The 26,258-nt window shown below is 41.3% G+C and overlaps 2 protein-coding genes across 2 annotated transcripts; both read right to left on the bottom strand.

Annotated features, from left to right (window-relative positions):
* Nucleotides 1-5,641: 5,641 nt before the first annotated feature.
* hus1 (HUS1 checkpoint clamp component) lies at nucleotides 5,642-12,125 on the bottom strand. The gene is made up of 8 exons (XM_083778199.1): nucleotides 11,960-12,125; nucleotides 10,795-10,922; nucleotides 10,455-10,631; nucleotides 10,135-10,242; nucleotides 9,544-9,618; nucleotides 8,751-8,850; nucleotides 8,000-8,122; nucleotides 5,642-5,807 (listed from the first exon to the last, which is right to left on the bottom strand). Exons 1-8 carry the CDS (start codon nucleotides 12,009-12,011, stop codon nucleotides 5,713-5,715), a joined length of 858 nt encoding a protein of 285 aa, XP_083634325.1. The 5' UTR covers nucleotides 12,012-12,125; the 3' UTR covers nucleotides 5,642-5,712.
* A 3,685-nt stretch (nucleotides 12,126-15,810) lies between these two features.
* On the bottom strand, nucleotides 15,811-25,285 carry cyb5a (cytochrome b5 type A (microsomal)). The gene is made up of 5 exons (XM_083777882.1): nucleotides 24,841-25,285; nucleotides 20,205-20,333; nucleotides 19,274-19,303; nucleotides 18,492-18,526; nucleotides 15,811-17,863 (listed from the first exon to the last, which is right to left on the bottom strand). Exons 1-5 carry the CDS (start codon nucleotides 24,991-24,993, stop codon nucleotides 17,773-17,775), a joined length of 438 nt encoding a protein of 145 aa, XP_083634008.1. The 5' UTR covers nucleotides 24,994-25,285; the 3' UTR covers nucleotides 15,811-17,772.
* Between the last annotated feature and the right edge of the window lie 973 nt (nucleotides 25,286-26,258).

Raw genomic sequence — 26,258 nt, 5'->3', positions numbered from 1 at the left:
TCCAGGGCACCACTAACATGAGTATCACAGCTTGGGTATCTAAGTGATGGTAGGTGACTGTGCTCCACTTCAGAAATCCACCTCAGAAATCCATCTCCCAAGGGTCACATTGAAAAGACTCCCAGCAGCCAATACTGACAATAAGTCGCCCCAAAGCATGCATGCACGCACCATGTGTGTGTGTGTTTCAGTTGGTTAATGAACAAACACACTGTGTGTGTCATCATCATAGGGTCAGTGGTCATTCTTAAATCAACTCAGAGGTCTATAAATAGTATTCTGTAGAACCTGCTAGGTCAGTCACCCCATTTCACCCAGAGTCCCCCATCTGCAGTGTGGAGACGCTACGGCCTATTCGTAGTCAAGTTTCCGGTGAAGAGGTGACCACCCCATTTCCCCTCACTGTATATATATCTTTTCCCTTTTTGCTTCCTATATGATGAATTCCTGTTCTGTTCTTTAGCTACATAGAAGTGTCTATTTGTATGTCTCTAAATGTTTTGATGAATTGAACAATGTGGACCCTGTTGTAAACAAGTGTAATGCTTAATTGGGTCGTCCACTCACAGTTAACAGTCTTTGTATTGAGTTTGTGCTTAAAATGTACTGTAAATTCTACAAACTGTTAATAAATATTTCAATCAATCAATCAATCAATCTATGGTTTCACCAAAAACCGGACTATGAATAGGCCTTTAGACTTATTACTCCAGTTTTAGCATCACTACATTTTCACCCGCCTTTGGGATTGATTTTTTAATTATTTTAGTCCATGGTTTGAATCCATCGTGGTGCATCTGGCTTTGCCGATTGTCTGTACGAGCACATGAATTGGCCGATGTTCGAGGGAGGGAAGCCGGGAGGGGATGGTGATATTTTTCACTACACATACTCCTACGGACTGTCAGCAGGGAGTGATGGGGGCGGGAGGAGTGGGCCAGAGGCTCTACGTCCTCCCGGTTGGGGCTCCTCCTCGCTGGCAGGTGAGTCAGGATACAACAGCAGTGACAACAAACAGAAATGTGTGTGGGGAGGAACTAATTGGCTAAACTGGGCGTAAATGGGGTACAAATAAACAAAAAAAATAACATTGGAGAAAGAATTGAAGACTTTGGTCAGTTTAAGCAAATACTTTTAATGACTTCTACATCTACAGTGCAGCTTCAGTCTACTTATAAGATCACACTACATAAAAACATTCCAAACAAAGTTATCAATACAAGAAGATTGATTTAAACAGAGACGGGCTTGTTGCATATTGCAACCCAGTGGTTCTCAAAGTGGGTTCTGTTGACAGGGAAGGCAGCCGTAATTGACAATAAAAGTGCTTACGTTCGGTTATCTTACATTAAATTAGACAGTGGAACACTTGCTATGTTTGTCAATCAGAGATTTCAGAGGATTTATTTGTCTCTCACAAGCTACCCATACAGGCGTGCCAATGCAAACAAACACTTTAAACAATGCAATTCACATCACGGTGGAAAACCTCCGCCGTTTTCAAGGCAGTCGAGCGATAATCATCGAGGCGTTGGTAGTGAAATACTTTTGTACTTTAACTAAATACAGGCCTTTAACTTGTAACGTAGTATTATTTTTATATTGTAGAATTCATACTTTCAGTACTTCTTCCACCTCCTGGTTCACTGGTTCGCAAACCTTTTAGCTCGAAACCCAAAAGAGACATTTTACCACATTTCACCACTTCTTAATATCCCTTTAATTTTTATTTTATTTATGAAATCATTATGAGAGATGTTTGAAGTTGTTTTTAATTAATTATTTTTTACTTCTTGAATGTGTTTAACATAGTAATAATAGTATATTAATTAAAAACAAAATGCAGAAAACTAAAAATAAAGGGATATTTACTCGTGACCCATAACAATGGATCCGCAACCGGTATCAGAATTCTTTGATGTCTGTGCAGGTGCCGCAATGGCATCTTGTGTGGTTGTAGATGACGTCACCGTCTGGGATATCTGGAACCTCAATCTGAAAGACACCAGCAGGAGAGTTCAGAACAGAGTCCTCTGCACAAGAACACATACAGTATACTGTACAGTCCTTTAAAACTCTATGTAATTGTAGCCCCCAGCCAAGACCCAGCCCGCAACAGCCCTGCCCATTGGGCTCAGCCCTATTGGCGCGACAGGTTGCGCGTTGGTCTGGCGAGTGGAAGGCCCGGGTTCAATCCCGCTTCCACGCAATGCTACATAATGTAATGTTCCACGTAATGTTATGTAAGGCTGGCAGGTCTGAATTTACCACTGTGCTGCAGCCCAGGGGCCCCTGCCTAATTTAATGATGAAATTGTAAAGTATTGCAATCCAATTCAAGTGAGATTTGTGTTTAGTTATTGCATATTTAGTATACAATCCCGCCAGAATTCTTCGGACAAAACACCCGTGCGGCTTGCCGCATGGCCGTAAGCCTAAAGAATTACTCCCAGGTGCCTCAACTCCTATAAATAGCCTACAGCAGTAAAGCCGGTGGTTCTCAATTCAGGGGGTTCCCCAGCCAAATGACTTAATATAGCATGAAAATGATTTTAATCACTTTAGCCCCTTTAAAATCCACGTCTATCTGACAATAGCCCATGTACATTGCGTGATGTGCCCTGGCGCAAAACATATTTTCAGATAGGTGTCCCCAGCCGGACCCCATTTTGAGAAGCCACTTGGTTTGTCTATAGTCTTTCTCAAACACTTTGACATGTCAAGGACCCCCAAAATGATATGTATTTACTATCTGGCCACACAGACCCCCATTTGAAATTATTTTGTGCCAGGGGCACCCAGAAGAGAAGAGAAGTTAAATTATTCAACATAAACATTTATGTTTTTCAAAATGTAAATAAATAAGAAAAAGCAGATATACGTGCTCACAGCATTGTAAGCTTGTACATTAGATCGGCTATTTTTTAATATCCAAAGTTTAAAATATGGTTAAAGTGGTTGTGATCTATTTTGTTGGGGTCTGACCCCCGAACCCACTCAAGGGCCCTTGGGGGTCCCCGGACCCTATACTTTGAGAAGAAATGGATTTTACTGTACCGGCTTCTCATATTCTGGAATGCAGCACGTTGCCTCTAGAGTGAAGTTCTTTCCACCACTCATCTTCTTGTCCATGGGTGTCGGGTATTCTCTTGAGAAGCAGCATCCGTGACACTGGTAAACCTCAATATCAACAAACCCCGGATACGTATTGTTCATCTGGAGTCCACATCCACAGGGCACTGCGGGAAATCAAAATCACAATCTGGATCGGGAATCATTCTTTTGCAGTGTACAGTCAGTACATTCTTCAGATAATCTCCACAGAGGGAATCCCTATCACAATCAGATGTATTTGTCACATCACAGGCATCACAAGCATTCAAATTCCAAAATTGCAATAGTAGCAGATCTACAAGCTCAAAATGTTGTTTGGAAGCGGGAGCCACGTTTCAAGCTAGCAGTTCTGCTACTTTTGATGCCTTCGTGTGACGTAACGCTGCAAGTATATCAAGTAGGGCGTTAATTTACAAAAAAAAAAAAAAAATGGAGATAAGAGGTTTCTGCCCGACAGCAACTGCAGGCCTTTTGTAGTATTCCATAAGAAGAGAGGATGTAAACAACTAGGTGTGATAAATATATGATTGATAAACAATTAAGAACTCTTACTGTTGGTTTGGGCGTACACTATGTACAGAATGAAGGGCAACAACAGGAGAGGCAGTCCAGGAGGTGATTTCACTGATGTCATCATGATCACTGCATTTAGAGAGGGACAATTAAATTACCTTAATACCACATAGGGACAATTAAACTACTACATCACCACATACAGAGGGACAATTAAACTACCATATTACCACATACAGAGGGACAATTAAACTACCATATTACCACATACAGAGGGACAATTAAACTACCGCATTACCACATACAGCGGGACAATTAAACTACTGCATTACCACATACAGCGGGACAATTAAACTACTGTAATACCACATACAGAGCATTAAATGATCTTAATAAGCCATATAGAGGGGACAATTAAATTGCGTTAATATCACATACAGAGAGAATAAAATTATCTTAATACCACATGCACATACAGAGAGACCATCAAATTACTGTAACACCACAAAGAGAGATAGAGATGAAAGCATGTGAAATATGGTCAATGTCTGGAAAAGAGACATAACATAGGCCTACTAACAAAATATACATTGGACGAAGACAATGGCAAAAGGTTACCCCCTCCATGTGTCTGCACTGCGCCGAAAGTCTTGAAGCCAGTGAAGCCTGCCTCAACCTGTGAGCTTTTATACCGGCATGCATCGGTCTATATCTACTCTGCTGGAAATAAGATTAAAAACAATCCAACCTTATCAGTGATCTCATTGGCCTTCTCCTCCTAATACCATGAATGGGGGGAAACAAGCCCAGATAACAGTGACAGTAGGCTAGCCTGGTTAATAAACCAGACTAATATCACAGGCAATTTATTTTTGCCAACGGCTGATTCGGTCTGGTTTATTAACCAGGCTAACAGTAGGCCACTGTACTTAAGTACAATGTTGAGGTTCTTGAATGTATGTTACTTGAATATGTCCGTTTGCGTTTTCCAATAGCCTACACATTTCTACTCCAATACTCTCAGGGGCAAATATTGTACTTTTTTACTCCACAATATGTATTGGGAAACTTTAGTTAGGTTACATAGTAGATTTAGATTATTATTACAAAACATACATTAACCACTGAAGCCTTTTATATTTTTGACTAGGTTTAACACATTTAGGAAAATGTGAATAGGCTAGGCCTACTTTGTCTTGTGCTTTTTTTTATAGTTTTTACAGTTCATTTAATTTTACCAATTGGATCTTCAATGGCCAACTTTAGGATTATGAGTGTCATAATACTTCTAATCCCCAAACCCCTTTCCTGTCAGTGAACGCGTGTCTCGTCCTTCACACATATTGAGTTACAGTATTCTTAAGTCAAGGCTTTATCACCAGAGCAACCAATACGTAGGTTCCACTAAATACATTACGGTAAGAGGACATTTATATTCCTCCATGATGTTTAAACTGTTGGGAGGTGGGCAGATGCACTTACTCATAATGAGTAAAGATTTATCCACCCAAAAACCCAATCAGGAGATTGGATTATTCACAACAATACAGAATATTCTAAAGCGACACATTGTGAGATTGTAAATTCGCTATTTGGTTTATACATTTTTATCTAACATAGATCACTCCAGTTCGTAAAGTTTTACGCTGGCTCCCTGAGTAGACTATTAATTCTAGTTGACCATTCTTACAAGAAATCTACAGATCATACAAACACACAATGTAGAATTTATTGCTTCTACATAAAATGTACATTGTCATCTTGTTCAAGTCAGTCATCAGGAAGTACTGTGTATCGCAATAGTACACACACACACACACACACACACACACACACACACACACACACACACACACACACACACACACACACACACACACACACACACACACACACACACACACACACACACACACACACACACACACACACACACACACACACACACACACACACACACAGTATTCAGTACTTGTGAGGACATCAATATTTTATTCTACTGTATAGTACTGGGGACATTTGGCCCTCAAGTACAGTAATACAAGTACGCATGTTGGCCTCTGTGTGTGAGAGCAGTCAGAAGATCTCAGGATGTGCTGATGGACACAGCAGGGATGAAGTACTGCAGAGACACATCTTCATGTAGGAGGATGAGGTGGAGAATCCCCTTATGGACGACATCTGAAGAGGACAGGATGTTAGAAGGGTTATAATAATAATAAATTGCATTTTATAGCACTTTTCCAAGTGCTCAAAGCGCTTTAAAATGGTTCATTCATTCATACATTGGGAGGTGAGGTAAAGCGACGAACAGTCGACGCCAGCATCCTCACTTCCCACATTCACACACCAATGGTGGCAAGCGCACACCGACCAACTCATTGGAGGCAATGTAGGGTTCAATGTCTTGCCCATGGACACTTCGACATGTGGACACGAGGAGCCGGGATTCGAACTGCCGACCCATGGATCATTGGACGACCTGCACACACGTTTAATCGGTAGTGATTATAGTACGAGCGATCAAGACATTCCTCTGTTTTTTCTGTACGGCAGGCCAATGGTGGCAATGCATGAGGTCAGATTTGATACGGTCCTTCCTAAAATCTTCCATTGTTACGCGGACAACATGCGTAACAATTGATACGTCCCCATGAAGCCTGGTTACACTGATGTCACCTGTATTGAGGCCTGCCTCAATGACCTCAAGAAATGGCTGAAAACTGTCTGGAATTAAATTAATCTAAATCTTAAATCATTATATTCACCACCTCCTGATAAGACACACAAACAGCCGGGAATCTCACTTCGGTCTAGGTATCCTCTCCAGAAATTTGACAAAAAAGGCCCGTAACCTTGGTGTCATGTTTGACCCTGAGCCATCTTTTGATATCCAGGTGACCATGGTAGTTAAGTCATCCACTTGTTTATCTCCCCCAGATTTGACTATAATGCACTTTATTCGGGTATCAGTACGCAAAACATCCAAAGACTGCACCTGATAAAGAACGCAGCCGCCAGGCTCCTGACTCGAGAAGTGAGCACATTACACCAGTCCTTGCTTGCGGCCCTTCCCTGGTTACCCGTGAGGTTTAGGATTTTATTGCTTGTTTTTAAAGCCCTAAATGGTCAGACCTCTGCTTATATCTGTGATATTTTAACAACCTATAAGCCAGGCCGCTGCCTCAGATCATCGAGCAAAGCCTTATTGAAGGTTCCAAAGTCTCTTTTGCTGTACGGGCCCCTCGGCTGTGGAACTCACTATCTGGGGACCTCAGGCAGGCGAACTCAGTGTCCTCTTTTGAATCTCTTCTAAAACCTCACCTCTATTGCAAATATTTTTTTAAAGGTGCTATATAAAGAAGTTATTATTATTATTATTATTATAAAATTGTTGCTGTTCGGCAGAAACCTTACTTATCCATATTGCAACTTTTTATGTTTTTTCATAAATTAATTCCCTCCTATTCCGTCATCCAATGCAACACAATGCATTTTGAGATTTATTGTGCCATTTTAATTTTAAAACACTTGCAACGCTGCGAGCAAAAGCATATTGATATCACATAGTATCTAACTTTTGTTATGGTCCAGTATACCTCTGCAGTATTATTGTTTTTTGATGCATCTTGTCTTTTGCCTTGTTTCTACTGTATACTACAGTACTTTTTATTTTTCCTATACTTACATATAAGCTGTAACCTTAACTACAGACACAAATGTTGAAGAGTTTCAACAAACCCCTTGCATGGGCAGTGGTGACTAATGTTAAAAGAAGGCCATGAGACTGACACTGTTGAGAGAAACTGCACCTTTCCTTAATAATGAATGAATCACTGTAAGTAGTCTGCAGGTAGAGGGACATCAGCATAATAATATGAAGTGATTCAGTGTAAACTACTGCCATCTATTGGTTAGAACAGGCACACAAGAACAGTACATTAATACTGTGTGTGTGTGTGTGTGTGTGTGTGTGTGTGTGTGTGTGTGTGTGTGTGTGTGTGTGCGCGCGCGCGCGTGCGTGTGTGCGTGTGTGTGTGCGTGCATGTGTGTGTGTGTGTGTGTGTGTGTGTGTACGCAGATTCTGCAGAACTAATGTAATTTGTTAGTATATATACATAATTGTTGCGAAGAAACTGTCCATATTTTTATTTAATATATACATTCAAAACACAGTAACTTTCAAGTTTAAATCTACAAAGATGATACTCCCATCTACCGTTGGTATCGTTTTCAGAGCTGTACAGCGGAAGCATTGGGAAATAGTGCGAGTCAACGGTGTGGGTGGAGAGGCTAGTGTTCAGTGGACCAAAATGCAAACAAGCCATAGGCCTTTTGTTTGTGTGTGTGTGTGTGTTTTCACTTTTACTTACTGCACATGGCTTTGGTGGGGTTGACCTGCTGGCCCACCAGGAACTGTTGGAGTTTCCTGATGTCCACCCTGGTCCACACCATCTCCTCTGGGTCCCTTCTCTGAACCTGAGAGCCTGCTTCACCTACACCATTTTTGAAAGTTTTTGAAACATTTTAAATAGCTACACAAATCATGTATCCCTTGCACAAAATATTTCCAGATGGGGGTCCGAGGACAAATACATGACATTAAAATGATTAAGAACCACCAATTTAAACCGATGAATCAACAAGGTCATCAGCGAGTTCTAGTACTTTGTCCACCATTGGATACAAAGATGGACTGTTTCATTACGAAAGTATGATATGTTAAAATGAACTGGATGTTTAGGGGTAAGCCAGTTAAAGCTATGGTATGTAACTGTTGAATGAATGAATGAATGAATACATTTACATTCTGTCCAATCTGTATGGTAGTGGAGTATGTTAATACAATATTACGTATACAATCAAGGTGGTTGTATTTAGTCTCCCTGCTCTTCTATTTATATCGTGTCAAACGTCATGTCTCACCTCCTAGACACAGGATCTGACACACATTTTTATCAGATGGTCAAGATTCAATTAATCCCCTGAGCAAGCAAGCAAGCAAGCATGCAGGCTCTATTAGCTCAATAGTATAAAGAAAAATAATCTGAAACCAAGGGGTAGGAGAGGAAAATTAGTAGTAGTGCAGCTTTAATCAAACTAAATGACTTGCAGTGTATTTACCCCAGGAAGGGTTCCCAAGGTCTTTGAAGTGAGTGGTGACAGAAACCAAGTCTGTTTCTATCTTCAAGTTCATCTCCCCGTTCATGTTGACCTCAATGACCTGATACGCACACGCGCGCACACACACACACACACACACACACACACACACACACACACACACACACACACACACACACACACACACACACACACACACACACACACACACACACACACACACACACACACACACACACACACACACACACACACACACACACACACACAAATCCATGACATAAGCTCATTTTACAAAATGCTGAATATTACAATATTCCTAATGTCCAGTTTATGCTCCGCTGTATGACACTATCACGCACCGAAAATAGACAATATCTAGAAGCTCAGAACATGTCGTGGATGTGACGTGCTGTGAGCTTGTAGATCTGATATTTTCACTGCTATAAGTAAGTATGCTTAGCACTTCCTCTCACTTAACTCAACTTCACTTCATTGTCACATCAGTATTAAAACAATATCTAAGTTTCTTGTCTGAATAAAAGTCATGCAAATCGCAGCAGATATCAACTATGCATAAAACATATATGAATGGGAGCCTATTCCGTGTCATATACATGACGCGATAGTGCCAGTGTAATAGAAGCATGGAGAGCTGGGCTCTTGCTCTTGAATGTCTAAGTTACAGTGAACAGTATGTATACGTTTTGAGGACAGCTGGTTTGAGAATCACAATACCCGACTCCTAGATAGACAGGAAGTCATCCCATACTAACAGGCAGTCATTCCCTACCAGGAAGTTGGAGAGGTTCTTCATTCTGTCTACAACATTCTTCATGGTCTTCAGCGGAGGCAGATAAATACTGACCTGCAAGAAAAGATTATTTTCAGTAAAAGCAGGATTCCCCAATTATTTATTATAATATCAAATATATGTAGTATGTATGGCCTATAAAGTGTGTAATACAGACAGAGGTCCTCACTCTTCTAGCAGCAGATATCAAAATACATAAAATGTGTAGGTATTACTATTCACAGTCAGAAACATAAGGTGATAGTGCCCGTGTAATGTTAGCATTACACTGTGTTTCGCAAACACATAAAATGTTATGTTTTGTGATTGGTTGGGAAGACACACACGACCACATCCTATTCTCTGATTACGATTTGTGGCAACGCTGTCATTTTGGTGAGTCACAGACGGTATGAATACTCAAAACTCGGAACATTGTGAGACATGTCGACACTTGGCGGAGGTTGGCACTGCAGCGCGTAATTGACATTAACACTAATCCATTCCATACAGGGTGCTTATAAAGTAGATTATCTTATATAAACTCTATTGCACTACATATGTGTGCTTATATGAATTAGAATGTCTTACATCAAAGTCGGGCATGCAGGGCTCTTTGAAGTCATTCCACAGTCGTCTGGGGATGACGTCCACTGGGATGTCATGAGTGACCACCCTACTGATGCTGGACATGGTGGGCTGCAGGACACATCACACCAGTCACTCACTAAACATCACACCAATCATGCCTAGTTGCCTACTTTGGTCTCACACGTAGGGTTTGAATCTCGGGTACGACATGCAAGTTGCGGGTTTTAGCCAGGAGTGCAACAATTCATTGAATTAATCATTTTAATTGATTATTAAAAAAAAAAAATCAATACTACAGTGTTCAATCAATACTCTCTCACCAGCTCGGCAGCGATGGTGAGACAGGGACAGTGCTTCTTGGTCAGTTTGATCTTGACTGACTTGGCGCTTTGAGCCGTCTTCAGAGCCCGGGACAGGTTCTCTGGCGCCAGCTCCAGGCAAATCTCATTGGCCTCCGGAGAGACACCCTCCAACTGGTACTCATCAAAGAAGTTGGCCTGGGGGAGACAGGGAGGGAGGGAGAGACAGACAGAGAGGAGAAGAGAGGGAGGGAGGGGGAAGAGTTTAATATGCTATTTGTGAGAATAGTTTTAAACCAAGTGAATGCAAAACACAAAACAAGCTACCCTTTTCGTATACCATGTACCGTGTACGGTTTACCTGCAACAGTTCACACCACATGCCGACCCCTCCGCTGTCCACTTTACCGGACAGGATGAAGAACAGGTTGTCGGGAGTCATCCTCAGCACGCACGACTTGGTGAGCTTGGCGATCGTGTTGACGACACCTGCCAATTACAAATGAGAAAGAAGCACTTTAACTCATAGATTTTAGCGTTATATCTGTTCACTGTATACTATATATCGGCGATATACAAGCTCACAGGCCATCACTTTGTGCCACGCTGCAAGCTTGTACATCTGCCAATTCAGAACATCTTGGATTGGAAAAATCTTGAAAGTGTTTGATTTTCAATTCACTCCCAATCTTCCGCCGTACTCTGAAAACTCACCTCTTCAGACTCAATCTTGGCCCGTAGCACAGGCTAAATTTAGATTTATAATTTAGCATTTTATTAGATTTATCATTTTGAATGTTATGTAGCACGTAGAACTCTTTAATGTATACTCATAGCCTCACTGTACAGATAATCTACTGTTAGACAGATATCAGGTTATTAGCTTAATTTTAATTGTTTATGATTCTTGGTGACAATTTCTATGTATTTGATGCATTTCTATGTATCATGTATTACCGTGTATTGTTCTTGCTTACGTAAATCGCTCTGTCTGCTAAATGCCTAAATTGTAAATTGTAAGTCTAAATGGGTATTAAATACATGTCACTGAGAAAGTGAGTCGTGTTTGTTCCATTATACAGTTTAGAGTTAACCATGGTAATATCTGATTTAATTACACAATTTGTACTAAAACAGCATAATGTCCATCTGTGAATGTGTAGGATTAACAGAGAACTGTCTTTTTATGAGATTCAAGACTCATTCTTCAGACTCTCTCTAGTCTGCATGGTCAACAGTGTTGACCATAAAGCAAAGCAAAGTTGTGTTGACTCAACACATTGATTGATTGATTAACAGTTTGCAGAATTACAGTACATTTAAAGTAAAACTCAATACAAAAACTGTTTAACAGTGAGTGGACGACACCATAAAGCATTACACTTGTTTACAATATCTATATTAACTGCCAATAATCTTATTTTATATTAATAATTTTAAGATAAGAATACATGTTTAATTAAACATATGCATTAGCCCTTCGCCAGTGTTCACATCAGAATAATAATAGAGTAATAATAACTCACGCGTGAAGTGACCCAAACATCCCACGTCAATCATTTTGGCTCTGAACTTCATTTCTAATCGTGGTTAATCCGTTTTAATCATAATTCAAAGATAAATGTGATTCTAAGCATTTAATAGTATTCTTTCAGAAGTTATGTTCGCTATCGGCGGGTTTAATTTTGAAGCCGCACCAATTCCGTTCCGTTCCTTAACATCCGGCAGAAACAACGACCACAAGAGCTGTAAAACATTGGTTCCTCCTCCTCACGGTGGCTCCGCTTCTGTGACGTAGCCAAAATATAATAAAAGTCCACGAAGAATAATAATTAAAAAATAAATAAATTACTCTTTTATGTCATACTTGTGGGGTTTATTTAAGAGAAGCTGTTAATGTTAATTATTATTTTTCAAACTCAGTATTTAAATAATGCTTCTGTGGAAAAAAAACAATAAACAACAATAAAAAAATAAAAATGTAGTTAAAGAAATAAACCTTCTTTTCGCAGATAAGTAAGCCTGCCTGGACTGGGACTAGGAGTCGGTCCCAGACTGGGACCGAGGCTAGCCTCCATCTTTCTCGCCCGCCTAGTGGCGAAAGATAAAACTTCTGGGAACTCAGATTAGCCAAAGGCAATTATGCAATATCTATTACACTCACTAGAGGGAGGTATTTGTCAATTGTGTGAAACCTGAACTAGGCAGTAGGCACCAACCATCTTATCAGGAGCAGTTAGGTTAGGGTTCAGTAAAAGCCTGGATATCGAGGCTAGGGGTTCAGGTTTAGTGTCTTGCTCAAGACCTCCACACTAACCCAGGGGAGCCATTAGCGAAGGATTGTTGAACTAAGAACCTTCCGTTTCCCATGGGGCTGCTCTACCCCCTGAGCCACTGTGGCTCCCAGAGTTTAGACTAGTGATTAGAGAAAAGAGGACCCATTTATCAGTTTACATTTTATAGTGTTCCAGTTCCAAATTTATCTGCTCATTTTTATTTAATCACTTTCAATTTCACCTGTTTATCCTGCATCAGCTCTCTCTCTCCTGATTGTATGAAATTGATATTGTGAATTGAAAATGTAGTATTTTCAGTTTATTAAAGAACTGGACAGACAGAGAAACCAACGCTTTATAGCAGCACATACTTTCAGTACAGTATATAGAGCTATTTAACAAATATCACTTACTGTACCTTTAAAGTTGTTCAGCTCACAAGTCAGTCAAACTCTGGTACTGTTGGGTTCAAAGTTCAGCAGTGACATTTGCATTGGACCTGTGTTGATCAGAGTTGTTTTCTGAATGCTGATATACCACCAAAGATTAAACAATTGACTCTGAAGGGTGTGGACTTACACTGTGTTAATTTAACTCTGAGAGTGTACACATGTAACCAAATGGACCTTTATACATTTGTACACTCTCAAAGTTACCAAGGATTTTACTTTTACAATTTAGGCACTTTGTAGGGCTAACCAGAGCAACTTACAATCAACTAGAAAAAGTGCCCTTCCGGGCACAGGTCTCCACCAGGTTATCCACAGATCCGTGCAGTTAGAGGTAAAAACACTTTTCGGCCAGTTATAGCGCCACCTTGAGGCTGAGTTGAAATTGTTCATGTGGCATTTCGTCCTCGGCCTAGTGGGAATGTGGGTGCACAATTTCACGGAAATCACGCGATGTGTTCATGATTTGCAGCATTTTGTTTGAAACTGAGCACTCCTGTGAACTTTGGAAGCCAATCTTAACCAATCAGGATGGAGTCTGATAAATGTGAAAGACCCTTTTCGTTGAATGGCTCTAGAGAGACTGTGTACCAATTTGCGTGATGTTTGGACAAAATCTGTAGGTGTACTGTGCAAAAACTTGTTTTGCACAAAGCGGCCTCCTGGTGGCGCTATAACAGGCTGTTCTGGAAAGTTTGGGGCAGAGGTTCATCGTTGGCATCCAGGGAGTGTGTGTGCAAAATATGGCATCGACCGGGTTAACGGTGGCCGAGATTAGCTGTTCACGGACACACACACGGACACACACACGGACACACACACGGACACACACACGGACGGACGGACACGCGGACGGACGGAGTGCAAAACATACTCTCCCCACATGCCTTCGGCCTGGTGGAGACAATAAGCATGGCAAACACAGTCAAAACAATATAGTATAAAAAAATATAATCTGTACAATGATCCTAGCATCTGTCTAATATAAGATGCTATCTGTATTTTAACCTTGTGGACCAGAAGAAAAACAAATCAAAACAAGCCTAAGTAACAAAAACATGACAGCCAGTCTGGCGTTGTTGTCAAGTAGCATTTTTTCCCCTTTTTAATTTGCTTGTAGTTTAGTAGGCCTACATTTAATTATTGCCATTCCCATTGCAGTCAGAACTGCAGCATCACTCCCAATCTTCCGCCGTAGTCTGAAAACCCACCTGTTCAGACTCCATCATGGCCATTTGATACAGATTTATGCATGTTATGTAGACAGCACTATAATTGCATTGTATGTAGTCAATAGCACGTCATAGTACATATGTATAGTATATATGTATAGTTTATATGTATAGTTTCATTATATAGATATTCCACTGTTACGTTCTTAGTTTACGCATGTTTCATGATAAATGCTTTTTATGTGATGTATTCCAATGCTTTTTTGTTCTTGCTTAATGTAAATCGCTCTGGATTAAGAGCGTCTGCTAAATGCCTAAATTGTAAATTGTGAATTGTAATTGACATTACATCCTACAATAAACTCAAAACAGCTCTGTGGAAATATGATTTTGCTTTGAATCATTTTCATTATGAAGCCATGTGCCATCTGCTGTGCTGCACAATAGGCTACTGGAAATTAATTGACATTGCAATAGACAAGCGCAATATACATAAATCACAAGACTTTTACATATCACAAGAGAGATTATTTAAATTTTATTCATTCATATTCATTTCTACAATCCAGGTATAAAGGATGTTATTTTTTATATTAGAAGAAAATGTTTTGGCGGAGCAGTGAGAAAACGTATTTCTAAGATGGTGGTATATAGCAGGTTTTTCAGTGTGTGCATACAGTAGGCTAAGCTATCTATTGTCTGGGTTTCTGTTACCAGCAAACCTAAGGCACGCAAGAAAGACATTAAAATAATTCAATATGCTACTTATCACAAGTAAACATCACAATATTCTACAGTTATCTCATATCACGTTTTCCTAATATCGTGAAACCCTAGTGTTGACGTCACCTTGAGCTGATCCCACTTGAAAATGACTGTATATACCAATGCATTAGATTAATATATCGTTGTTGTTGTTGGGTGGAAGCCTTCTATGTCCCAGAACCGTTCATTTTTTAGAATTATTTAAAAGAATATATTTAAAAATAGTGAAAATAACTGCTCTACAACAACTGCTCATTAGATCTGTTATTTTCCCTACTTTTGTGCGACACTCTTGTGATGGATTATGCCATTACCTTATTGGCTTGAATATAAGAGGTTTTTTTTCAATGGAAATATCCTAAAAAAACAGTCGTATTATAATCAGGGCTAGACTATTCTTTTCCACAAATGAGTCTTGAAAAATGGGGATCATCTTATAATCAGAGTCGTTTTATAAGTTATATAATCTAAATCTGTGAAGTAACTTGTAACTGAACAGTTTGCCGGCCACTGCTACAGAGCTGACAATGAGGTTATATCTTCCCTTCTTCTCTGGAATCCTGCCTCAAACCAGACCAGAGGTAGAAAAGAAAACTGTCGTTCCCTGATGTCATCGCTAGGGACTGGGGATGACAATGAAGAACCGGGAAGTCTGATGATGATGATGTAATCATGTAACTGAAGTTTTAAAATAATTGTAGTGGAGTAACAAGTACAATGTTTGAGTTCTTGAGTAATTAATTTACATTAGTTACGGTCACAAATAAAATCTCATTTGACTCAGTGATTGAATGTCTGTATTGAGTACAAAATAAACTATTACAGTCAGATACATACGATACATAGCAAGAAATTGTACATTCATTGCATTTCTACAAATGCATCCATCAGTATTTTTCAAAATACAAATTCAGTGTAGCGATGCAAAACAAATTATTACCATAAAGCATATTCAAATATAAATCTCAGTATGTAAATGAAACGAGAACAACAAAGCAACATTACTTCATTAGTGAAATACGAAATGATTGGTTGGTTAAACATTAGTGTATTGTAGTCATTTGCATTAGCATGGTGCATGGTGAATTTCCACGATATGGTAACGATTCAACTCGACTCGATTGACGCTTTAACCTTTGCCGTTATGAAATATGCAAGACCATTATTCAAGATTCTTCTGAACATGCGCGACACATTGTGAGCTTCTAGATAGGCTATTCTGCGATTGGTGTGCGATATGCTTCCACAGAGTACATGCCGACTGAGAACTTTAATCCATGAAAATGTTTGTAGCCCTGGATCTCCTAACGTGTACAGATCTCTTTATTCTGGGGTATTTTTCTTAATATGTGCCTTGACTGCCGCTCCAGTAAGAAAGCCAAACCGATTCGATTCCTCGGACCGGACCCTGAAGTGAATGTTCACCTCCCCCCAGCACCGCTGATGTGCCCCTAAGCATGGCAATGGGTGTTGTTGGGCTCCCCTGTGTTTTCTATACACACAAATACACAATTTTGAACAATCAGGCCTTCACATCATATAGGGACTTCTATGGAAATTGCTCTCAGGAACAGCTCAACTGATTTGGTCGTATGCGTGATGTCATCAGTATCACCCTACTCCTCTTCAGTCTTCAGACATTTGCATTTCCACTTTGTTTACAATGGACACCATTGTTGATTTTTCATGGAATGGAAACAAGCCTGGTTTCATCTAGCATCAATATTAGAATGACTCAAATATTTAAAAAAAAATTGCATATCAGCACCCCCACCACCTCAGGACATTGTGGTATTGCAGCTAAAACGGCTTCAGAAGCCAGAAAGAAATCACATGAACTGAACTGGTTATATCAGAGTGGTGATTGAGGCTCAAACCATTAGAAATAAGTTCGAGGGACATAGACAATATGATATTAAAATATTAAAAACTGTTTTAAAATGCATGTTATTTCTGCTTGAACCTCCAACTGCTCTAGTGGAGCTGCTCAGTGGCCAACAGTGTAAGGCTGTGGTTGTACTGGTCATTTTCTGGGTGTGTGTCTGTCTGTCTGTGTACTGTATGTATACAGTATGTGTGCTGCTAACTGTATCATTATCTGCAGTGGAAAAGGAAATACCTGATGTCAAAAGTGAGTTGAGTTGAGTCGATTGTACCATGCAGTGGAAATGCAGCTAGCTATAGATGGAGCTGCAGCAGAACTAGCAATATATATGACGCTGTCGGGCGGAAACCTTGTTTCTGCAAAACCGTTACTTTTCAGGGAAGAACCTGTGTTCCAATGGCAATGGATCTAAATTTTGGGCATGTCATTATGCGAGAAAAGATCCATCGACACTCTCTAGAAGCAATGGTTCTTAAACTGGGGTCCGCGTCGTTGATGGGGGGGGGGTTCCAAAATGATGGACCCTTATGGCTCTGTAACTCTTGAGTTTGAAAAAGGAACCGAATGGACCCCATTTTTATGGACCCCCATTTGTAGGTGGTCCTTGAAATTAAAAAGGTTTAAGAACCACTGCTTCTACCAAATAAGGCCAGTGGGCGTGGACAGAAGTACCCCTCCGCAGTCCCTTTGGTCTGTGCGGCTGTCAGTCTTTGAGTTTACTTGACATATTGGCAGTGGTAGGCGCCCACTGATGACATCATAGTGAAGCGTGTGCGTCAGGCGTTGATGATGTCAGTGGTCGGCCACGTCCATGCTGTACAGGCGGTACAACAGGGTGACGATGGCCGCGGACAGGCCTGGGATCAGCCAGCTAGACCACCAACTAGACGCAAAGAGAGAGAGTTCATTCACTAATAACCAACTAGAGAGACATCTTAGCTGTACTAACCAACTAACTTACAGACAGACAGACGGGGTGTGTGTGTGTGCGTGTGTGTGCGCACACTAGCAATGGGTGAACTTCCAGGCACATGCATGAGAACAACTACAGAGAGCACTTTAACACCAATTTGTTTCCTATGGCGACCCAGCCTAGGACATACCGTACCCACGGACTGGTTCTCGGAGACAACTTGGGATGCCCGCCCAAAGACGAGGCAGAAAGGCTGGCAAATTGTGCCATCTCTGCTGCCCTATATGGCGGAGCTGCCACAGCTTGTGGCCATGGAGTGCTGAGTGACATGTGTGTTGTATCATGAGGACATATCCATGAGTTTGTGAATGTAACCTTTATTGCACCCACCTAAAATATTTGTGTTCCTGTATGCTTTCCCTGTGTGTGGACATAAATAAATTGTTATACAATTGTGTGTGTGTGTGTGTGTGTGTGTGTGTGTGTGTGTGTGTGTGTGTGTGTGTGTGTGTGTGTGTGTGTGTGTGTGTGTGTGTGTGTGTGTGTGTGTGTGTGTGTGTGTGTGTGTGTGTGTGTGTGTGTGTGTGTGTGTACGTACCTGTCTTTGTCATCAATAGATGTCACGTGTATATCCTAGAAGGAAGACAGTACAGATGTCACACAATGACAGTTTTACCACCATAGTACATCATGGTGGTAAAAAACATCATAGCATAGAAATTGCATCTGAGCCAGTCTTGCATCTTTTATTTGCCGCTTTTCCCACTTAGTTGGTTGGTTTATGAGTGAAGTTATATTCAAAGCTGAGCACCTTAACCAAGGGCAGTTTCCAGATAAATGGTTTCAATGGATCAGATGAGGAATATGTGTGAACCTGTGTACACTTTACAGTGTACCATTCTGAGGTACTTTTATTTACTTCAATTGTGTGTCAATTTTCCAATACTATATAGACTTCTACTGCACTACATCTCATATTGTACTTTTTGTTCTACTTAAATTATTTAATGCAAATATTTGAAAGGTTACTAGACACTAAATATGTAGATATGTAGATTTAGATTAATATTACAAAATAAAATATACATTAACGAACTGAGGTCTATTTTAAATTGCTCTTTGTCTATAGCTTGTAGAACGGCTATATTTTTTAAAGGATTGACACATTTTGAAAAAAACTTAACTCTATTAGTATATAAGTATATTTCTGCAGATAAATTTGTACTTTAACTCAAGTAAATGAATACACGGCCTAAAACAGTTATTTCTACACTGTTGTATTACTACTTATGTACATAAGTAAAACAATTTATAAAAGTCCACCACTGCATATGAACCTTGTTCACACCATAAAGAGTTGAACTCAGGTCAACCACTTACCGGTGGTTTGGTGGCCTTTGCTCTGTCATCCTAGCGAGAGAGAGAGAGAGTTAGGAGGATAGAATGATTGTGACATAAACAAGATGCGTTGCTGTTGTGAATTATCTTGTTTGTGACAAACAACAGACGTGTATTCTGCTCAGACAACCTGCGCATGCACTGTACTGACGGCACCACAGGCACAGTATGTGTCATACATTTCTTCAATTAAACAGAAACCTTGGTGTAACCTAGTGTAGTATCTCATGACTATGAACAATCAATACAACAGCAACATTAACAATCAACCAACCAACCAACCAACCAACCAACCAACCCAATTATATTTATAATCACCTTAACCCATTTAGACCTGATGCCGGATTAAAAAGGTAAAGGGACACTTTTTTTGCAAGAAAATGACGTTTAGAAGATTTAGAACACTTTCCTGGGGTCTTTGTGTGTAATATGTGGTTTAAGATATTTTAGATTTTAGCAGTGTCCATGATGTCACAGACACTGGTCTCACTTCCTTCCTGGACTACATGATGTCTTTTTTGCAAAAAGGGTGAAGTGTCCCTTTAAACTTTAAAGGACCATGTCACCCATTTTCAACCTTATTTTTACAATGGCACTCACTGTTCATTTTAAGATGGCACCATTTCTACTCACTCTGTGAACACTACAGTTCAGAAACCTGCATCGTCTGTAGGCAGGTTTGGGAATTTTGAATTTCAATTAGCCAGGAATCCCCTTTGATGATGTCACTGGTGGTGGGCAGGTTTCTGAACTGTCAAATGCATTTAGCCGTGGACCCCCATCTGAAAATATTTTGTACCAGGGCCCCCGCCCGTACACGATTTGTGTTATTAAAATATTTCCACAACATCTGTCAGTTTTCAAATTCAGATGACACACACACACACACACACACACACACACACACACTTACAGGGTGCAGTTCTCCTATGACCATTTCGGCAGCCATTTCCCTGGCGTCAGTGGAATGTCCCACGTCCTCAAAGCTCTCTGTGGCATCACCTCCTGCATGCTCCCTCAGCACCTCCTCTCCTCCTGGGTGCTGAGAGAGAGAGAGAGAGAGAGAGAGAGAGAGAGAGAGAGAGAGACAGAGAGCAAAGGTTTTTGCCCGACAGCTACGAAAGCTAGCAGTAATTGTCTCCACCAGGCCGAAGGCATGTGGGGAGAGTATGTTTTGCACTCCGTCCGTCCGTGTGTCCGTCCGTGTGTGTGTGTGTGTGTGTCCGTCCGTCCGTCCGTGAGGAGCTAATCTCAGCCACCGTTAACCCGGTCGATGCCAAATTTTGCACACACACTCCCTGGATGCCAACGATGAACCTCTGCCCCAAACTTTCCACAACGGCCTGTTATAGCGCCACCAGGAGGCCGCTTTGTGCTAAACAAGTTTTTGCACAGTACACCTACAGATTTTGTCCAAACATCACGCAAATTGGTACACAGTCTCTCTACAGCCATTCAACCAAACCGGTCTTTCACATTTCTCAGACTCCATCCTGATTGGCTAAGATTGGCTTCCAAAGTTCACAGGAGTGCTCAGTTTCAAACAAAATGCTGCAAATCATGAACACATCGCGGGATTTCCGTGAAATTGTGCACCCACATTCCCACTAGGCCGAGGACGAAATGCCACATGAACAATTTCAACTCAGCCTCAAGGTGGCGCTATAACTGGCCGAAAACTGTTTTTACCTCTAACTGCACCGATCTGTGGATACCTTTGTATGCCAACTCCCTAGAGGCCAAGGAAAAACCTTTGCCTGAAATTTTTCACATCTGCTCTTTATAGCGCCACCAGGAGGCCGACATATGTAAAACACATTTTCTATTATTACTCCACGCAAATCGGTACACATGATCTCCATAGTCATGTGATCAAGACAGGTTTGTTTGATTTCTCATATTCCATCCTGATTGGCTAAGATTGGCTTCCAAAGCTCACACGATTCGTCCATTTCGAAAAAACCCCACAAATCACAAACACAGTGTGCAATTTCCATTACATTATACACGCACATTTTCACTAGGCCGAGGACGACATGCCACAATTTATTCCTCAAAATCAGCCTCACGGTGGCGCTATAACAGGCCAATTCCTGTTTTTAGCTATAACTGCATCGATCTGTATACAACTTATGTATGCACACATGGAAAAACATTGTACCTGCATCCCTCCAATACGAACCTCCGGCCCAAATCTTCCTCAACAGCCTGTTATAGCGCCACCATGAGGCCACAACCTGACCTGCCCTGGTGGAGACCTGTGCCGATTGGCACTTTGTCTAGTTTATATTGTGTAGTGATCAGTGACAGTTCTGAGCCAGTGAACAATACAGTACATTGTGCAAAGAGATGATTGTCCAAAATAAATAACGTCATGTTAGAGTCATAGTTTGAAGACAGACAGGTCGTTGTTCAGAGCTATAATAGCTTGAGGGACAAAAACAAACTCTTTATGAGTCCATCAGTGGTGGATTTGTGACAGCGCATCTTGAGGCAATTATGATACAAATCTTTGAGAATCAAAACTCAACATGAAGTTACATTTACGATTTGAGAAGAAAACAAGTTACGACTTCTCATAGTTGTAACATTTTCCCCGAAGTTACAGGCTGTGAGAGTAAGCCACAGTTTATCTGTGAGAATTGAGTAGATTATAAACACATCTGAGTAGAGTTTGGAGAATGCATTACATTGTGTGTATTTTACAAATATTGAACCAATGAAAACTATTAACAAGAGCTTGTGACTAAATTATAATAATATTCAAAATAATCTGAAGCAGTCCAAATGAAGACTCAACAACTGAAGTTAAACTGTAAACTGACTGAGCTAACAGAGAGAGAGAGAGAGAGAGAGAGAAAGAGAGAGAGACCCTAACCCCATCATCAAAAATAAAGGAAAAACAGCACCCTCTTTTCCTTTGTCAACAGTCTGTCTCGAGAGACTACAGACCTAGACTTGAGAGACTACAGACAGATCTGGTCCATTTTCCCTTTAAGCAGGGCTCCAGACGAACCTTTTAGCGGCTGCAGTTTACTCTGGCGAGCAATCTTTTCCCAACACATACTGTACACACATGCACAAACACAAAGACATACCTACAAAATAGCTAAATGACCAATGAAAATGTGTAGTTGCACTAGACATCACACACACACACACACACACACACACACACACACACACACACACACACACACACACACACACACACACACACACACACACACACACACACACACACACACACACACACACACACACAGTTCATAGAGATGGAGCTAAGTATAGAAATAGGGCGGTAGTTGCCGGGCTCTAATTTGCTCCCTTTCTTGTGCAGGGGGGTTACTTTGGCAAGTTTGAAATCTTGAGGGACCTGTCCTTGCTTGATGAAGAGGTTAATTATGTGGGTGATGATTGGAGCCATAGAGATGTCTGAATCTCTGATAAATTTGGAGGGAATATTGTCATGGCCAGTGGCCTTGTGGGGTTGCAGGGCACTCAGAGCTTGGCGTAGGTACTAGGTAGTAAAGACGAGTGCATGAGTAATTAGGATTAGTGATTAGGATGAAACACAGTAAATCCTGTGATGACAGGAGCCTAGCTGCAATTGGCAACACTAGATTCATTCAAATTGCATTCGCGATCTGCTTGTATTAAACAACGTCAAAGTCACCAACATGTAGCTGTAGGGAAAGCTTGAATTATCCACTTTCAAACTGCAAAGCGTTTGTTTCATTAAAATCCACCGTAGACATGTTATGATCTACTACTACTTTCTGTCAAGACATTATGTATAGGGGATTACTTTTCTAAGGTGGTCTTTAGACGAGAACGGTGTTCATAGGAAACGGCAAAATAAAGTATAGTTTGCTGGGGTCCCTTTAGACGAGAACAGCGTTTTTGGGAGGTGAAAACGCAACAAAGTGAAACCACTTTCCAGAGTGGAAATATTTGAGAACGTTGTTTCCTCGAGTCTCAATCTAAACAGGCAAAAACGGCGAATCCGCAAAACGTATGACATCATGGCTCACGTTGGCTCACTACGCATATGTTTATTACATTGATGCAGAACCATATATGATATCCTACAATGAACAAGCCTCCCTACAAAGCACCGCTCATCAGCAATGGTGAATGTAAAACCATGATGTAAATAAAATTGATAGCAGCGTTTATAAAACCATGATGTAAAAAAATTTGATAGCAGCGTTTATGTAGCCTAAAGTATTATAAAATGTATAACCATCCCGTGGCGCGCTCTGCCTGCATGCTCTCATTGCTCTGGGCTGCCTGTCAGCCTGTGTGTCACTCGATGCGTTATAGAAAGCAGGCAGTGAGCGACGCCCACAACCCCCTTGTGGTCTGGAAGTGTCATTCAAAACCCCAATAGGGTTGCGTGAAGGGGGAGCTACCTGGTTCTTCTTCTCGTACGTGTGTGACTGGTCTATTTGGCAGCGTGTCTCCAATTTGCACATAATGCAGGAAGCTGCAGCACGACTCAAGAAGACACAGGATAAGATACATAATTATGTGAAATTTAGTGCAGATACCTGCTATTAAAGTCAACGCAAAATATAGAGCTTTATTACTTTTAAATATTATTATGTTTCAACTAAAATGTACACCCCTGTAATTGATCTATTGGTTGGAAAAAAGAAAAGAAAGAACCCTGCCAAGCTGTGTGGAATTTGATCTAATCCTTCCGCAAGGTTCAAGGTACAGATGTTTATTATGACATGCACGCTTGCACGTGTGTGTGCGTACACACACGTGCATACACACACGTGCAAGGCGGACTTACCATTGGGCTAGGGTGGGCTGCAGCCTGGGGGCCCCCGACTGGATGGGGGGGGGGCTTAATTGTTAAGTATTGCAATCCAATTCAAGTGAGATTTATGTTTAGTTATTGTATATTTAGTATTATGGTTAAAACATTGAGAGCTCTGCTGTCAGACAGTGACGCTGTATTGTGGGGTAGCTAAGGAAACCCCTGCCAATGTCTATACGACTTCTCTGTGTCTCTCTCTGTCTCTCTCTCATAGAGCACATTGTGAAATATTTTACTGTAAAACTGCATTAGTGCACTATGGCTACTAGTGGCTGCATTCATTCAGCAACTAGTCTGTCTGTCTGCCTGCCTCTTTCTTTTGGGGGGGGCTGGGTACCCCAAAATTAAAACAAAATACGCAAAAAAAATTCCCGGTCCTGGAGGGCCCTGTAGCGGCCACCGCCCACCTCAATTGCCTAACCCTAAGATATGCTTTGGAAAATTGTGGGACATACAGTACAGTATAGCCTATACATGATTTGAACAATGAACATGCACGGCATCATCAGACCTAAATGTAGCCTATACCTTTATGTCCAAAATGACTGAATATACACAGGTTTATATCAATTGTAGAAAGTATTATAAACCATAAATGTCATAAGAAATATAAATAAACTACAAATAGTAGTTAATGTGCCCATGATTCTGGGCTAAGGGGTTACCAAATGACCCCTGCCCTGGCCATATGACCCTGGCTGGCTGTGATGTCACGTACCTCCTCCAGGAACTTGGTGACGTCATGGACCTTGTTGTGGATGATCAACCAGGTGGATTTGAAGGTGTTCTGCTGCTCGATCTCTGACAACCTGTAGTACTTAACCCCTCCACCATCACCACCGCTGTCTGACAGCTCCTCTGTGTCAGCCATAGCTCGCTCTATCGCACTCTCTCCCCACTCTCTCTCTCTCTCGGGCTCTCACTGACTCGATCACTTTTGATTTCTCTCCAGTCCTCTCCTCTCTCTCTTCCGCTCTGTGTGTCTCTCTCTCTCTCTCTCTCTCTCTCTCTCTCTCTCTATCTCTCATTCGTCCTCTTTTTGTGTCTGTCTCTGTTTTCTCTCTGTGTGACTCTCTAATATGTATTTTCCCAATCGCTATCTATTTGTCTTCATGTCTCTCACATAGTTGTTTGTCTGGTAAACACAAACGTCAGAGTCAGACTGAGTGTTTGCTCCGGTTTCCTGTGACACGGAAAACTTAACGCCCGCCCCTATTGTCCTTCGCAGCCTCCTCATTGGCAGCCTCGGTCCCAGCCTTAAAACTCATCGGCCAAGAAAACATTGCCTCATTGGTCCTTCTTCCGTCACGCTCTGATTATTCCTCAGCGCACACTCATTGGCTAGCGGGGCGGGTTTGAAGGGTTCACATAATATATCACATAATGGGAGAGGGGGTTAAATTCACACACAAAGGTTCAATCAAGTTCAGCACGCCTTTCAACTTCAAGGAAACCAAACGTTCTCACGCGCGCACGCGCGAACAGACACACGCACACACACACACACACGCAGTCACACGCACACACACACGCACACACGTACACACACACACACACACACACACACACACACACACACACACACACAGTTGTTGTTTTCGCTGGTACTTTTAAAGCAGCTTCTATAGGCCAATGTCCAAGCCAAGGTGAGGACATTGGCCTATAGAAGCTGCGTGTGCGTGTGTCTGTAGGCTAGTGTAGTTGGAAACAATTGCTCTCAGCGAGGCTGCTCTCACGGTCCAACGCGTGGGGCACAGCGGTTTCAAAGACGAGTCTCTTCGGTGAATTCTTGATCAGTGTTATGTCACGACTCAAGAACAACTACCATGAAATTCTGACACGCTTTGATGTTGTGGACATATGGCTAGGTGAAAACAAAAGAAACCCGATTAGCATTTGAGTACTTGCGTGGCCGCACCCAACACTTTTAACACCTCTTGGACGGCCGGCAGAGTAGTCTCTCAAGAGTCCCTCAACTGTTGCCTCGCAACAGTTGAGAAACAACAGGGGAGGCGCTGTTTTCCCGAATATTTGACGACGGAGAGGTCCAAAATGTTCGGAATTCCCAGAAAATCTGTAATGTAAATGTAAAATGTCCACGAAAATCTTCATGGGGGCCTAAAGGGGCCCTGGGAG

The sequence above is a fragment of the Protomyctophum parallelum genome, assembly GCF_964188405.1.
Source record: "Protomyctophum parallelum genome assembly, chromosome: 12".
Taxonomy (NCBI): domain Eukaryota; kingdom Metazoa; phylum Chordata; class Actinopteri; order Myctophiformes; family Myctophidae; genus Protomyctophum; species Protomyctophum parallelum.
Note: the sequence above shows the minus strand (reverse complement) of the source record. Positions and strands in the feature narration are given on the sequence as shown.

What these genes read in the sequence shown, in the direction of transcription:
- cyb5a (XM_083777882.1), bottom strand. Translation starts at nt 24,993, where the DNA reads ATGGCTGACACAGAGGAGCTGTCAGACAGCGGTGGTGATGGTGGAGGG. An exon ending in TCACCAAGTTCCTGGAGGAG is followed by an intron (nt 20,334 to 24,840) that starts GTACGTGACATC and finishes TCTCTCTCTCAG; the next exon opens with CACCCAGGAGGAGAGGAGGT. An exon ending in TCATAGGAGAACTGCACCCT is followed by an intron (nt 19,304 to 20,204) that starts GTAAGTGTGTGT and finishes CTCTCTCGCTAG; the next exon opens with GATGACAGAGCAAAGGCCAC.
- hus1 (XM_083778199.1), bottom strand. Translation starts at nt 12,011, where the DNA reads ATGAAGTTCAGAGCCAAAATGATTGACGTGGGATGTTTGGGTCACTTC. An exon ending in TCACCATCGCTGCCGAGCTG is followed by an intron (nt 10,243 to 10,454) that starts GTGAGAGAGTAT and finishes TGTGTCCTGCAG; the next exon opens with CCCACCATGTCCAGCATCAG. An exon ending in CCTTGGGAACCCTTCCTGGG is followed by an intron (nt 8,123 to 8,750) that starts GTAAATACACTG and finishes AAAATGGTGTAG; the next exon opens with GTGAAGCAGGCTCTCAGGTT.